At 32.3% G+C, this 18,048-nt stretch overlaps 1 protein-coding gene across 1 annotated transcript in view; it reads right to left on the reverse strand.

Annotated features, from left to right (window-relative positions):
• Positions 1–7,230: 7,230 nt before the first annotated feature.
• The window catches only part of LOC124359437 (dopamine receptor 1-like), a 51,330-nt gene continuing 40,512 nt past the window's right edge, over positions 7,231–18,048 (reverse strand). The window contains exons 4-6 of the mRNA XM_046812176.1: positions 11,896–12,385; positions 10,604–10,780; positions 7,231–10,020 (exon numbers count right to left, since the gene is read on the reverse strand). Coding sequence (XP_046668132.1) covers positions 9,895–10,020; positions 10,604–10,780; positions 11,896–12,385 — 793 coding nt within the window. The 3' untranslated portion in view covers positions 7,231–9,894. The remainder of the gene's footprint in view (positions 10,021–10,603; positions 10,781–11,895; positions 12,386–18,048) is intronic.

Consider the following 18,048-nt stretch of genomic DNA (forward strand, 5'->3'; position numbering starts at 1 on the left):
ATTGTATCTTTCATTTGTGATATACTTTACTATATTCGTAGTATGGAAGTGTGAAGATTTGTTCGGACAGTAAGCATTTAAATGTTATTGCTTTAATGCTGTTTTTCGTATTTAATTTAAATATGTTGATGAGGTTTTCTTGCTGTATGCTGAGTAAGCATGATAACTAATGCACCACATAATTGTCAATTTTAGGCAAATTTAATCTAGTCGAGTCCGTCATGATTTGTGTCTCATTTATTTGTTATTGTTTTAATGTTGTTTTTTGTATTTAATTTAAATATGTTGATGAGGTTTTCTTGCTGTATTCCGAGTAAGCATGATAACTAATGCACCACATAATTGTCAATTTTAGGCAAATTTAATCTAGTCGAGTCCGTCATGATTTGTGTCTCATTTATTTGTTATTCTTTTAATGTTGTTTTTTGTATTTAATTTAAATATGTTGATGAGGTTTTCTTGCTGTATTCCGAGTAAGCATGATAACTAATGCAACACATAATTGTCAATTTTAGGTAAATTTAATCAAGTCGAGTCCTTCATGATTTGTGTCTCATTTATTTGTTATTGTTTTAATGTTGTTTTTTGTATTTAATTTAAATATGTTGATGAGGTTTTCTTGCTGTATTCCGAGTAAGCATGATAACTAATGCAACACATAATTGTCAATTTTAGGTAAATTTAATCAAGTCGAGTCCTTCATGATTTGTGTCTCATTTATTTTTTATTGTTTTAATGTTGTTTTTTGTATTTAATTTAAATATGTTGATGAGGTTTTCTTGCTGTATTCCGAGTAAGCATGATAACTAATGCACCACATAATTGTCAATTTTAGGCAAATTTAATCTAGTCGAGTCCGTCATGATTTGTGTCTCATTTATTTGTTATTGTTTTAATGTTGTTTTTTGTATTTAATTTAAATATGTTGATGAGGTTTTCTTGCTGTATTCCGAGTAAGCATGATAACTAATGCACCACATAATTGTCAATTTTAGGCAAATTTAATCTAGTCGAGTCCGTCATGATTTGTGTCTCATTTATTTGTTATTGTTTTAATGTTGTTTTTTGTATTTAATTTAAATATGTTGATGAGGTTTTCTTGCTGTATTCCGAGTAAGCATGATAACTAATGCACCACATAATTGTCAATTTTAGGCAAATTTAATCTAGTCGAGTCCGTCATGATTTGTGTCTCATTTATTTGTTATTGTTTTAATGTTGTTTTTTGTATTTAATTTAAATATGTTGATGAGGTTTTCTTGCTGTATTCCGAGTAAACATGATAACTAATGCACCACATAATTGTCAATTTTAGGCAAATTTTATAAATGTGGATTACCAGCTAAGCCAAGTTCTTGAATTGATAAAATTACGTTAAATAATCGAATATTTATATATTATTCCCATAATTAATGGTCTGTTATTTGCACACACATTATTACACGGTAATAACAGTTACTTAGCCTACAAATATATAAATAAAGGTCAATTTATCAAGTGATATATTCTCTGCTTACGTTATTTTAATAACGGCAAAAACCATACAGCAGAGTAACTACCATTCCAGTCAGGACTAATTGCCTGTGACCAATAGCTCACTGATAATCAAACAAGAACATGGTTTGAGTAATTGCCTCTAATGGGGGAAGCACTTAAGTGATTAGGTTTACTGCCATGCCGGATAGTACTGCCAAGGTAATGTTAACTTGAATATACGAGGGCTGCAAGTCAATAATTTAATACTGATTATAATGTAATCTTTGCTAACTAGTCAATTGTGACATGTCATTACGAAAGATATTAATAAATACCTAAGTCACGATGTTGGGTGTCAAATATTAACTACAAAGGGTTGTGCATAAACTCTATAAATTTTAATCTGAAATTGACTACTAAAGTATTTCAGTTGTTGGTTACAAATGCACCAACTTTGTTTCTCGGCCTTTGGACAGTACTTACAGGGCTATAGCCGTGACCCAAATGATACGTGATTTCTTCTTTGTGTAACTATAACTTGCTCTACTCTTGTTTCCTTGAAGAATATCCAAAGAAAGCCAATCGGGCTGATATTTTGTGTAACATTTCAATATGTATACTTGAACTCATAATATCATTCTTTTTTATTTTGAATTTTTTAAATGTTGCTTGTAAATTACATTCAATTTGAATTGTGTTATTCAAAATATTACCTGTATTTTTATTATTACGTAACTGTTATTTTCGCTTTTCAAATTATTTAATAATAAAATTTGGAAAGTATTTTATTAAACAACCGCAAAATAATTTGTCCAGTATCACCACATATTCTTCGATTTTATTATCGTTTAAGTATATTTTATATCTCATAATCCGTATAACAGAATGCCATATTTTTCCACATACGGTTGTTATCTCATAGCTTCTCAGAAAGTACCTGTTTCACTCACCGACTAATATCTCCTGTTTCCGGATGCGAGAGCCGGTTCTTTCATGTTATAAGTACATGTATAGTAAATCGTGAAATTAATATAGGGTGTTCTCGTAGAAAGTGGTGCATTTTTGATGGGTGTCGCAATGTGCGGGCAATGAATGAATTAAAAATGTCAAATGATTTTTACATATAACATACGCGTATCATTACCACACTGTCATTATTTATTTATACGCCTGAAACAAACATGCATACTACTAAATAATAGTTATATCATACCGTCAGTATCAACCAACGTGACCAAGACATTAAAAGTATACAATTACATTTGTGTTTACGTCTCGTTGACTGGCCTTAATATAGCTATTTACCTGTCATATGTTTCTAGGTAGATTTATAGTATACTAACTGCTGTATAAAAATGTAAATTGTATATATGTATCATGACGATTATGGCTGAAATTATTTAATGCATATTTACAAAACTTGGTAGAGACGTTTGTTGCTGACGCCGATTGAATCGTTGTGAGAGTATCCCTAGTATCAAAACCTTTTCTTTGCAACTACTATTGACATCTCACAGTTGCATAGATTTTAACCAAAATTGAAATAGTCATACCATGTGATAAATGATAACCCAGTATGGGGTTTCAATGTACTTTTTATGCAGTCCTACAGTAACAAAAACTAAATGGTTATAAATATAGGCTATATTCTATTTGGATGAATTTGAACCTCAAATGGCATGAATATTTTACAGGAAAAATAATAACTAAGGATAGCTAATAACCGGCTTCGAAACTCTTAGGCCAAAACCGTTTCAAACACAAATACAATAGACGTCGTGTGGGTGGATGTATTTTACCTGTAATTGGCACGATCGCTCTGTATAATAAATTAGAAACAAAGATGGTATTTCTATAAGAGATTGGATTGCTAGGATCAAATCAATTTTATATCTAATAACTCTGAAAATCTTATGGTTAGAAGGATTTAAATCAAACGACATTGAGAGCCAAGGAGGCAGAGCGCCTGATCCAAAACCATAATATGCACAACTACTATAGACAGTTTTCGGATTGATGTATCAACCGGAATTGGGTATATGATACTCAGGCATGGTTTTACAGTGTCATTTGGCACAACGTAATGGAACGCCTAGAATCAAAACCATTATATATGTATATATATATATACAATTTTACTTTAAATGCTTAGTAAACATATTATGCCAGGTCATTTCTGTATTCGGGCTTTCCCGATGATCGGCCTTACCGGAGACCCGTAGCTCCCAAAGGCAAAAACTGCGAGATGTGGGTACGTCTCATAGTCCGGGTGGGTCCTGAAGGCGAGCAGGTCCATCCAGAGGCTGGGATCTACCAGAGACCAGAAACTGCCAAAGACCGGTACCTCCTAGTGGTTGAGAAGTGCCTCAGTTTAATACATTCCTAAGATCGGGGAATGCCAAAGGCCGAACTTGGCAGAGGTTGGTTTGCTTCTGAAGGCTTAGGGGACCTGTCAGAGACTGGTATCTGCTAGACGTCATAACCTGCAAAAGGTCGGAAAGTGTCAGTAGCCGGGTCTTATTGAATACGGGCACCTTCCAGACGCTCGGAAATATTAGAAGCCGGAAGCTTATGGAGGTCGGGAATTTCCAGACGTAGGGAGGCCTTAGAGACTGAGAACTCTCAGAGGCTTGGTACTATCAGAAGCTCTTACCAGAGGTTTAAAGCTGCCAGAGATCAAGAGATGCCAGAGATAAAAGAAGCTGCTAGAAACCACGAGTTCCCTTCCAGAAACAGCTCGCTGCCAGAGGCTAGGATAAGCCTAATGCAGGGATCTATCAGACCTGATCCGGTACCAGCCAGAAGCTGGGATCTTTTGAAACTGAGAGCTCCTGGAAATTAATCCGAGAGGCTCGAATCTGCGTGAGACCATGCACTGCTAGAGACCAAGAGGAAAGGTTGCAGAAAAACTTAAAAGGGTCAGGAAATGGGACAAGATAAGAGCTTCTAGAGGTTGAAAGCTCCCAAAGGCCTTGAGCTGGCATAACCCGATGTTGTTGGCAAAATCAGATAACTGCCGGGATATGTTAAAACAAGGATAATCGAAAGCGTCCCATGGCGAGAGGTTACAGAAGCGGGAAAATACCAAATCCTTCAGTTATCACATGGAAGAAACCCATAGAGACTGGGAGCTATCAGGACCCTAGAGCTTCCTAATGCCAAACTATCAAAAAAAGAGCTCTTTAAGATCGGGAGCTCCAATAGTTTGAATAACGTTAGAGGACGCTTTCCGCCAGAGGCCTGGAGCTCATAATGGCGAAAAGCTCGCAGGGTTTTGGGACTCCCAAGACAAGGAGCCCCAAAGCTCCAAAACCCCTTCTGAGGAGGCCGAAAGCTCTCAGAATCTAGGAGATCCTAGAGTTTTGCAGCTCCTAAGGGCGTGAATTCTCATAGTTTCGAATCCTTTTGGAGGAGATTGGTAGCTACCAGTGATCAAAGGCCAAGATTTCTTTGAACCTATTGTTTTCAAACTAACTCGTTTACTACACATTCTTTCTGGTTTTAAAAAACCAGTGCAAGGTTCGAGAGTCAATTTGCATTGTGTAAGCACACGACCTAGGTTTTCGTGAAATCGATAGAGGAACCAATCGCACTAGTTTTATGGATTTCGAAATGGGAGGGTATCAAAATTGTCATGAAAGTGAAATGGTAATTTTTCTCAGATCACACTGTAGAAGAAAATTTGAAAGCAACCGTCAGATACGTAAATAAATGTTAACTCAGTATCATGTAACCAAATACAAATCAGATTATGTGCTTATAAAGTGCCAATGGGTTATCGGCTCCTAAATTATAAACTTCGCCACAAGATATTTATCTCACAACCTCTATTGCTCATATATACACAACATTAGAACAAAGACGGATCATTACTTTCCTTTTCTGGGTGCAACAGGAGTTTAATAAGATTTTATTTCATATAATTATATGAAAATAGTAGTATTTTTATTTTTTCTACGCAACCGATACAGAATATTTACGTTAATTTTTTTTGCATTTTCTCTATCGTTATAAAAGCTTGTAAGGAAAATATTTTTACATGCAGAATAAAACAATGAAGATACGTGGCTGGAGTTATCTATCTGGAATTCTATTTGAGATTGTCCTTATTCGCCGTCAAGAGGAATGCAGTGCATGCATGTTCTACTCGAGTGGAATGTATCCTACTATACGAATAAGAATATGAGGAATGAATTTACAAGTAGGTTTAGTAAACAGAATATTTTTTTATTTTAAAATTTGTACATATAGTTCACAACACTCCTCGTACTTTCCTTATTACAGGACCACATACAAAATTACAATAAACAGTAATAAAATAATATTACACTATTGCATTCATCATATTAATGTTTTTCTGAAATACCTTAAGTGCAAATATTTTATTACGAAAATATTCACTCAGATTGTGTAAAACCAGTGTGAAATCCATTGTATACTAACAGTTTTATACGATTCATACATCGATATTTTAATGGATATGGTATTTTGTTGTATGTCCCATTTGAATGATCCGTAAGATAGAGTATTAAAGATACAATACAGATAGTGGCATTATAGAAACAAATAACATCATGTTAAAAATAAATTATTTATAACTATCAGATAAGTTTTTCCATTCGTCTTATATAACAATAAGTTTATAATTTTCTTTATTACGTTAATGGAAATAAATTATCACAAATCACAGCCTTTTTCTCCAAACAAACGAACGATATCTCAAATAAAATTATTGCATTAAACTACCATATTGCTTCCTTGCTGACTAAGTCCAAGACTAGATAATACCAATTACTCATATATATCAACAATTATTAGTATCTTAAAGTGATTTGTAATTAAAAATTAAGATAAAAATATTATTAGTTTTGGTACATAGATTTGTTAATGTTGATAAAAAAAAACGATAACACATATTTTCTTTCTTTATTTTACATCATTAATGAAAGGATTCATAGTATTGTGTAATATCTATAAATACCATAACGTATAAGAACACCCATAACATTATTACGGCAAGCACAGGAAACTGCAATTTTGAACGATGTATAAATAATATTTCGTGCATATTTTACAAAATCATTATTTTTAAATCTCAAAACTCATAGTATTTTGAAATAATATGTACATAGGTAAGTAGGCTATTTCAAAAGTTGTATACACTTATATCAGTTAGTTTTAAAACTACCACAGTTATTTAGGTAATAATTTTAGGGAAGCAACCAAAAAACTACTATAACATTTCACGCATATCCAAGATTGACCTAAAAATGCATAACTTATAATTTATACGTTTTTTGCACCCTCTTAATGAGATCCCTGCAGAATGAGATCTGTGAATATCAATGAGAATGATCATTTTTTAAATTAAGAATGATAAGATATTCATTTTAATAAGAATAGCAATTTCAACAAAAACAAGAGTAGTTAGTTTCTTTATGAAAGCCTTTATATTAGGTATAGACATACTTGGTAAAAAATTTAAAGTTTTGAAAAACATTAAATGGAAATATTAATTAATATTTCCCACTAACCAATTGTTTAACTAATTTTTTAACCGTTTAAAAGCTATAAATTTTAAACTTAATATATGTTAGGTATCTTCAAATCTATTTAATAAATTCATCTCCAATAAATAAACGTTCTAAATATTTATATATATATTTATATATAAATATATATATACATATATATATATATATATATATATATATATATATATATTTATTTATTTATTTATTATCTCTATTTTTGAAGAGAGTTTCTCTAATAATCTTTACGCATTATTCTGTTATAAACGACATACTTACTCACAACTACAAAAGTATATTAATGTTAAATTAAAGTTAAGTTATAATGTCTTTACTAATTTTGAAAACGTATTTGTTGTTTCTGAAACATATGACTATATATAGATTTTAAAATATTGAAAACCCGATTTTAATTGCAGTTAAGCTTCAGTGATTATAACAGTTTTTATTGGAGCTTACTGTTATTTAAGAGTAACAACTTTGGTTTGTTTAGAATAAAGCAATATTTTAGTTACGATTAGCTGATTCTTTTGAAAGAACAGATTTGTATTTGATTAGAATTAAATAAGCATTAGTGTAATACGTAGAAAACAAAGTTTGGTTGTTGATAATAACACCACTTTATCCTATGTGGCTTGAGGACCGAAGTATATCAACAAAGTTCTGTGGATAGATGACCACTAAATGATGCCCATTAGATAATTCATGAGGGTGGTGGTTTTAGAGCTGTGTTTAAAGTTTTTTTATAGCTCATATTTTGTTTCTATCTCAGGCCATATTACATATAAAACATTTTGCAGGTGTCTGTCTAAATTTGTCACGTAAAGTTTTGCTTTATATAATATTTAATTCAAAATTATCATTAGGTTTTCTCCAACGTTTTGAAAATAAATTGACATTGCAATAATAAAACACATATTTAACTCCTGTATGTATTAATATATTTTAAAATGATTTCAATTGTATATAAACTGTTATTTAAATCACCGCAAACACGTTCATTTTCCATTATGACTAACTATATACACTTAACGTACACAGACAGTATTCCTAAAATAAACTATATCACAGAAACACGTTTCTACATTGCATCATACTTTCTCACAACTTTTCTCTCCTTCGATAACACAACAAGTATTAATGTACAAAATAATTTGCTTGCAAAACTAAATATTATTAAACTTAAAACACATTTTCAAGCTTAACAATTACTGTGCATTGCTTGAAAGTTGGTGCAAGCAATGTAACTATTTACACAACAAAAACGTATGTATAGTTCATATACGGCGACTTCAATTCTGGCTTTATTCGAGGTTTGTTTGAGCCCCCTAACTGGTCGGCTGAAAACAACGTAAATAATGGAATAAGTGTACTTTTATTTTCTATATATTGTATAACCACCTTTACTTCCGATGAATTAGTTTAAAATAAGCAATTACAAAAGCTAAACGACATTTGATAACAATATCTCTATCTTATTTACTCTTTTTAGGAAGATGATTCATGATAATAATAAAACGAGGAGCCATTTCGACTTAATGAAAAGGGGGGTTGATGCAATAAAACAATTTTATAGCCGTTATGCTTCAACAAACTATAAGACACAGCCCGACGTGAATTATCAGTTAATTAATGTTTAATTTAAATAATCAACTATAGCATGTTCTCGTTGATTTTTGTAAGGAAATCCTAATTTAAATTTTCATGGGAAAATCAACAGTAGTGGTTATTGTTTCGCATTGATGAGCACTTAATACTTGTACAAGGTTCAAATTGAAGCATAGAGTTACTATGTAACATATACGATAATAAAGAGGGAGGTAGGATATCTTTCAATGAAACAGCATTAAACCTAATTCTTTGTTTAGTAGTTTAGGAAACATTGCGTTAATAATACACCATTCCAAACTGACTGACCATTTACTTTGTACTCATACAAATACAAGAGGTACAAATACAAGAGGTGGTGTACCTGATCAGGTAAAGTGTACCGTGTAATAAGACGACCTGTATAGATCGAATACATATTGAGAGTGTAAGTTATCAGATACCAAAAAAATATAGGCACTACAGCAACAATCTTAAGTCAAAATCTAATTAAATATCGCTTTTATAGTACATTCCAGCAAGGATTTGTACACATAAAATTCCCTTAACTGTCACGTTGTGAAAACCATTGATGGCTGCAATTGGGATGCTAAGTTGTGTGACTAAATTTATTTGTGTGAAAAAATACGTTAAGAAATGTAATATAAATTCATAAAACCTTTAACTAACTTTGTTAGTTGTAAAATAGTTTGTAGTTTAAAATACTACACAAGAATTACACAAAGCCTCAATATTTTAAATTTAATCAGCGAATAGAGTGCATCAGCCGTTACGTTTACAAATCATCATTATTTTTCTGTTATTTGTTGAGATAATTTTGACCAACACAAATAAATATGGACGGAATGTGCCGTCTATGTATTTTAAAATGATATTATCAGTTTTGAAATCATCAAAGTCTCTAAATGGGTATATTCTTGTACTTAATTGTGTTGTAAACAATACTATTTTATGGTAGGAATAGTTGACATAATATCCACTGAAATACATCCGCCTATCTTTGAGATGATACTTAGTGAGAACTCCCCAGTTTTGATAGTGAAAAAACAAAGTAAGTTAATAACGAAAAATGTTAGTACGATGTTGGGAACTGTATGTTTCCTTATCATTTTTTCATTGCATGGCTTTGAATGATTGCCGAATAGTTCATTCTAAATTTAATAACAGAGCCAGAACTAGTTGTGAGGTGAGACAAACCCCGATACGGTAATATTGCTTAGACCAGCTCCTCCTTAGTGAACATAGGCGGCGGCAGCCTTAGTTCCACTGCGGGGCCAGGTCAGATTGCGCAAGTCTCCTCCTCCAGAATCACTTTATCTGTGGAGTTTACCCTCGTCTGTCGCAGCGAGCCAATACTGCTGCGAGGGCTCGAACTGTTGAACTCCTTCCTACCGTTCTGTTTTGCCTGAAATGCAGAATATTTCTAAGTTAAGTTACCGTAATAATAAAAATTCTATAAATGTATTTTACAATTGAATTCAGCGATGACAGAGAAATATTATATTTATTTCATTATTACGTTATTATACGAGAAAAACATTACAAACACATTTTCATGAGTATATTCCTTACAATCTTTTCAACTAATTTGAATTTACGGTGTATTAATCTAGATATCAAATTGTTCAAAAAATCCACGTTGCATTCGTAAACATGTGTTACCCGATATTTGAAACGTATGCATTTTATAACAGCTTAGTAAATAAACATTCAGACTTCACTCAAAATAAATTATTTACAGGGTTCGTAAAATGCAATATATTTTAAATATACAGTTATTTGGTCAGTGTGGGGCCAGTAGTGTGGGACTTTCAGCATAGTATAATTTAAAGACTTTCGGATGCTTATTGATAAGATCTTTAAATAAGGGTTCTCCCAAAAGCGTTAAAGATTTAAAGGGTAGGAGAGTTTAAGGGTTTAAACTCAGGTTTGTTTGACAAAAGGTGGTCCCTAACTTTTGTGTGTGCTGATTGTGATGATCCTTGTACCTTGGTGTCGTGACTCTTAGTGCCGAGCGACACAGCGACGTTGCCATAGCGACGGCAGCAGCAGGGCGGCGAGTGAGCTGTCAGGATGCGCCGGAAGGCGTCCCGGAACTCAGTGTTGAAGATTGAGTATATAATCGGGTTGAAGGCGGAGTTTGAGTACCCCAGCCAAGTCAGCACCTTCAAGTCATACAGTGCAAGCATTAAACGTTAGTAACAATAATCATTTTATAGTGTATCATACCACCAAAACTGACTTTCTGCCATAACTATTAATCACTCCTAGTCTACAAGAAATCTTGAAGTGGCATTTACTCTTCAGGAAAATTTTTCAGAACTCTAAATCTATTTTATAAACCACATAAAACTATAATCACTAAGCCCTCCCCCCCTCCAGCTAAACAATATTCTTTCACATCCAAAAATTATTTGTTCTAACCAAAATCTCAAAAGTAAGTTATGGCCCTTACAAATGCTAACCGTACAAAACCCCAAAACTCGTAAACTTATTGGAGAATCTAAATCACTTTTTAGCAAATCAACTATAAGTATAAGTAGAATATATATCTGAAAGAAATACATAAAAAATAATAAAAGTCAATATCAAAATATTTTATGAAAATTTTGGTAATAAAAGAATCCTTTTTGAGATAAAGTAAACATCCAAAACAATGACAGTAGTTGTACAGCTAAACCGACGTATAATTATTTAAAGAATGACACTTTATTGTGGAATATCGCTTACTGTAACAGATCATTAATAAAATATTCTGAGCTAGTTGCAGAAGATACTTAGCAACATTTGGTCTGAATTCCTTAATTTCCTTTCTTGAATTGGTAATGTCAGTCTCATTTGAGGCCTGAGAGATGATTTAATATTCATGTAATCAATATTCTTGGCACTCGCAATTAGGAGCGTATAAATCAATCTTATACCAATTCGTTTCAACCAAATTTAAATAGTCAATTAATTATTCATCAAGATTTATTTTATTAAAATACAGATAATTTAAAAAATCGTAATAACACATTTCTGTAACAATACAAACATAATATTTTACCTTATTTGTTTCGTAAATAATGTAATGGTTTAACTCTTACATATTTTAAAACATATATTTTGAAATTATTATAACATGTAAAACGTGGCAATTTTAGCTTGGTTGGCATCATTTGAAATTAAATTAAACTGGTAATTCGTGAAAATAATCTGGCACATAATTCAAGAATTTTTAAACACTATAACATTATATGGTTGTTCATAGAAAGCCGAAAGTGAGCAAAAATATATTCACCTTGAAGGCCATGCCAGGAATGCAGGTCTTGCAGAAAGCGGCGATGATGTTGACGCAGAAAAAGGGAACCCAGCAGAGGAGGAAAGTTCCCATGATGATCCCTACAGTAATAGCCGCCTTGTGGTCGCTGACATGGTAGGGCGAGGAGGCGTGGTGTGTGACGGGTGCGAGGCCCTGGGATGCGGTCAAGGGCCGGGTGACCGCGCGGATGTTCTTGACGTGTTTCTGGGCGTAGCAGTACAGTCGACAGTAGATGCCCAGCATGACGACACAGGGGAAGTAGAAGCTGACGCAGGAGCTGACCACAGCGTACGTGGGAGTGAGATCTAGCGCGCAGGTCGGGTACTCGGTGTCACCAGAGGTGAAGACCAGCGGTTGTGGCGGCCTGTGGAGCCCCAGTGAGATGGGTACGAAAGAGATGAGACCCGCCAACAGCCAGACACAGGCGATGGACGCTACCGCTACTCTCCGTGTCACCCACCGGCTATACCTGCAATAATCCCCTTCTGAGTCTCAGCTTAAGTTTTAAAACAATTTACAGAAGGTAGATACATCATCCTGACTGTGGGTACTCTCAAATGAATGTGGCTCTCTGTGGCATATATATGTGACTATATAGGTGACTACATTTTATATTATTTAACGATATTTAAAGGGTGTTTATCAGAGGTTTTTGCTTAAATGGATATTTTTAAATATTTTCCTTAAACAACAAAAACTGACTTTGGAACTACTTAAATGGCTTAAATGTAAACTTGGAGTTGAAAATTATAATAAAATTACGACCGATAACTCTGTTTTTAGTTTTTAAACCTAAGTCTAATTATTTTCTATATATTTTTTATTTATATTTACCTATATGTACCTGATGATGGATTCATTAAAATGCACATAGTATAAATAAAAAATTACAAATGGATTAAGTTTATTTCTTTCTAACTTCAATTAATTTAGTGGTTAAAAAAAGATAAAGCAATCTAATAATATTATTATTTACAAAATACGCTTTTAAAATGTAATGTTATTAGTAATAAGTTATTAGGCTATGCAAAATAATAGGTATTTCTCACGATCCAACCTTACAATCATTGAGAGTATAAAACACTGGAACAACTTTTTACAACACGACCCGGCGTTTAGACCTAGTTCTACCATCAATAGTGCAAAGATCAACACATAAAATTAGGTTGACAAGTCCTACTTGTTAACATCGGAAAGACTCCTGTGTTTGGATTTTCTTTCCTCACTACGCATTATTAGTTGCAATAGTTTTTTCTAATTATTCTAAAAATTTTACAATTTCATGTTACTTGAAATTCGTTGATGCATTATTTAAAAGACTTACAGCTTTGAATTTGCAAATAATGCATTGTGTGGATTTCCATTTTAATACTTTAAAAAATGTAAGAGAAAGTAAGCATGACCCAATGATTCCAATAATCTATGATAAGCATCTAATTCCCTTAATTGTCCTTTCGCCAATACATAATCTATTTAACATCATAAAAACTTATATGAAAAGCCATATTTGAAATATTTTGTGTAGGATGAATTATTTTTTTCATATATATTTAAACATACATATTTATATATGGTATACTGGTAGCTCAGTAAATATAAAAAACTATAAATAACAGATTTTGGCTACATTTGAACCAACTTTCTTCACAATTTCTACAGTAAAGCAAGTATAAAAACGGCGCAGGATTATTTCGACGGGCCCAACCATTCAGAGTAAAACGTAATATATCTGAAGAAGTCTTGCCTTTATTCACCTGCACAATAGCTAGATGCCTCACAATCTTATTGCGTCTCACAAAAGCTTGTTTCTGATGTGCACTGAAATAGCTCGGCCATTGGCTAAGATCATTATCTTTTCAATGTATTACAAACTATATAAATACACAGGGTACCTATAAACTACTAACTAGTATATTTGATATTTTGTTATATTAAGTAAAACATTTGTTGGTTTGAATGGATACACTGATTTTCTTGATTTTCATGATGGACCAGAGTTGCTTACATTGTAGTACTAAGACACTCAACACTAACCTTTAAATCAATTAAAATCTGCGTTTAAATTATCCTATTCTATAAGATATACATAATACATACATATACATAAAGTTCCATTATAAAATCAAGAGGTCTAGATTTACTTAAAAACATGAAAAATGACGTTAATTTTTAAATCTTTGGTAATTGTTTCTGTCTCATTGTGACCTTCAAAATTACACAAACACACACACACACACACACACAAACACAGTTCAGCTTTATGTTAATTGAGGTTTTAACTGGATTTTTACTGTGTTGTCGACGACTCACATCAGCATTCATTAAGATGCCCATACTTCACTGTCAATAGTTTTGGCCCACAAATTAATTTTAAATTATTTCAAGCTTGGCAAACTACCTCAAAGAACTTTTACAAATTTGTGTTTGAGTCATATAATAAATATTGAAGAATTACACGTCAAGCAATTTTCTTGTACCATTTACTGAACTGATGATTTGGAATTGTTATTCACTTCCGTTGATGTATTTGTCTGAACATTAAACCCACACTGAATAAACATAGGGATACGTAATTATACCTCCAGATTTTTAGGTCAATAATCCATAATTTTAAATTTATGACAAGGTTTTTGGAGTTGGATGGGCTGAGGTATTCTTTTAATTCTTGTATTAACAAATGGGACGACTATCTGGACTAAATGATTACTCAAAGATTGCTGCGTAATCCTTTTTATCCAAAAAAAGGGTGAAAGGTGATTCCCCTTTACAACCGTTATGTGGCACCTAAGCATACAGGTATATATTGTATTCCATGACAATTAATAATTTATGACGAAAAGCTGTTTTTATTCACGTCTAAAATGTATGGTTTCTGAACAGAGTCAATCCCAACATCTGGTTATCACGATAATTAGCCACCTACTAACTGATCAGTGCAGGAACTCTAAATAGACAATAACACACGGATCTACCTCTTTTGCAGAACACATTGAGTTAACAATGGCGGGTGTTTCGCTTGTGATACCAGCTATCGTCGAACAACTGATCACTCGCTCAGTTCAACCAACACCATAAAGCCATTGTTTTGCATACAGTGTCACTTGGTACGTTGCAGCTTTGCAATAAATGGCAACCAGCATGGCTTAAGCTATAACCCCTTTTAGTAGAACTACAATTGGAAATATATATAGATATATACTAAATAAATATGGAGTTATCTGAGGCGTTAACATTCTCTTTATTAAAACCAACAATGAGATGAGACACTGCAGTAACACATACAAGTACAACCAAATGTAAGTTACGCCTTGTAATCTTATCAAAGTAAATTTAAATTTATTAATTATGTGTATTTCTAGTGTACGATAAGTATAGTCTATTTATTTTACTAATTATGATTCAGTTAAGTTTAAAACTAAATTTTACTTCCCTAATGCTAAACGTAAGAACATGCACTATTTTGTAGATCATAAATTAATGAATTAATCTCCATCGTCCCTGTTTTAGTACGATGTATTTGATTACAATGAAACTTGATTCTACAGTCATTTACTTTATTTTAATTGCTTGGACTAATACTATAGAAGTGAGTTATTAATAGTAGTCAATATTAAAATACTTAAATTCTAAATCTACTCTCTATATTTTTGTACACCCTTACACGCTTATATTTATGTATGCTTAAACATTTAGCATATCTATTATAAATTATGTATTTAATTTCCATATAAAAGTATTCACTATAGTATTGAGTATTGAGGTGACGATTTAAACATGAAAACGTCACCCGACACGTAGGTAGTAACGGTTTTCCGGTCACGTATTGAAGTGAGATCCAGAAAGCAACTCCCCACTCTACCCGTCATATTGTGGTTTATGTGCTAGATACCTCACGTAACCATTAATAACAGCCATTCCACTATCTGTCATTATGGAAAAATCAAACTCTTAAAATTTTATATTGCATAAAAAATAAATAATAAAATTACATAAATAAACACGTTGTGTTTGGTGATAGGTATGTGATTGCGCCTTTATACATTATACATTATATTATACGTTATATTCCAAGTATTTAGAGAAATTTTAAGAAATATTTCATCAACAGTTTTTAAAATTTGCGTGAAACTGCACTGCTTCATAAAAACTTGATAGATGATAGCGCTTGTCTATCCATAGACTTTGACAGTGAGCGTCGTTGCTTGCAGGTTGCACGTTTCTCTTCTGTCCGCCTGGAGACTGTAAAAATCTCTGTATTACCTAAAATCTCTCTGTAAAATATATCTAAACTGCATGACCTATAGATTGAGTGAAGCCTGTTACGCGACCCGTGGTGCCGCCTACATAATTACTTCACGCAACTATACTACCCTGTATATAAATAATTAATGGTTAGCGTGCTAATCCCTCGGCTCTCGATTTCGGTTTGAGATAAACTCAGAAATGCTGTAATCGGTACAGCACTGATGTAAATTTGCGAGAAGTGTAATATGGGCTGCTGCATCTAAGGTTTTAAAATAGTATATCTACTATCAGATGGTTAAAGAAAATGTATGACACTCCTTCACAAAAAACGCCGTTTACACATATCAGTTGGTTATTATATTTCACGCAACGATACTACCCTGTATATAAATAATTAATAGTATAGCTACTATCAGATGGTTAAAGAAAATGTATGACACTCCTTCACAAAAAACGCCGTTTACACATATCAGTTGGTTATTATATTTCACGCAACGATACTACCCTGTATATAAATAATTAATAGTATATCTACTATCAGATGGTTAAAGAAAATGTATGACACTCCTTCACAAAAAACGCCGTTTACACATATCAGTTGGTTATTATATTTCACGCAACTATACTACCCTGTATATAAATAATTAATAGTATAGCTACTATCAGATGGTTAAAGAAAATGTATGACACTCCTTCACAAAAAACGCCGTTTACACATATCAGTTGGTTATTATATTTCACGCAACTATACTACCCTGTATATAAATAATTAATAGTATAGCTACTATCAGATGGTTAAAGAAAATGTATGACACTCCTTCACAAAAAAACGCCGTTTACACATATCAGTTGGTTATTATATTTCACGCAACTATACTACCCTGTATATAAATAATTAATAGGCCTATACGAGAACATTTCTTTTAATTATTAATTTACATGAGGAATGAGAATAGTGATCAAAAACAAATTTAGGCTATTATACACATTGGTTAATACTACCTCTAGCGATAATGAAGAAATTTCGTAACTGAAAACGAATCGCTAAATGTGTACCTGAGAGCTAATCTACTTAACTAATTAGTTTTTATTTATATTCGTTTAAATCCGAAGGTTTATATGAAAAGAAAGATCTAAATATTACCTATATTATTGAGAAAATTGAAAGAATTGTAGAAAAAAATTGTAACATTTAAATATTAGAGTTAAAATTTAAGAGAGGCTAAACAGCTATTGACACTTTCAGTTGGAGTTTGTCAATTAGGTAAACATTTTACAGTTTAAAATGTAGTAACTGTGATTGATCAGTAGTGTTGCAAATAGCAAAGGCAAAGTTAATGTTCGTATTTACATTTCAATCCATATTGTGCCAGTTATGAATTTAAAACCATTTAATTGATTAGACATTTTTTAAGCGCCGTTATGAATTAAGTCCAATTTTCCGCATCGGTACACAAAGGCAAACACAACTAAGTGAATGTAATTATCGCAAACGGAAAGTAAATTATAAGACCAGGACGTAGACTTTAAAGAGCTATACACGTTTATAGCTTTTGATCGGGGCTATAAGCCAAACTCAACTGAAGCACTAAGGAAATTTAAACGACCGGAAATCCACACCTATATATATATAATATATATATATATATATATATATATATATATATATATATATATATATATATTATATATGTGTATAATATATATATATATATATATATATATATATATTATATATATTATATATATATATATATATATATTATATATGTGTCTATATATTCTTCATCGGGACTTCAGGACAAACCCATATATGGCATCAATATATTAGGCTTTTTACACTTAAATTAGTTATCCGAGACCTTTAGATTTGTATTAGTTTTATCG

This window comes from Homalodisca vitripennis, chromosome 4 (genome assembly GCF_021130785.1).
Source record: "Homalodisca vitripennis isolate AUS2020 chromosome 4, UT_GWSS_2.1, whole genome shotgun sequence".
Classification (NCBI taxonomy): domain Eukaryota; kingdom Metazoa; phylum Arthropoda; class Insecta; order Hemiptera; family Cicadellidae; genus Homalodisca; species Homalodisca vitripennis.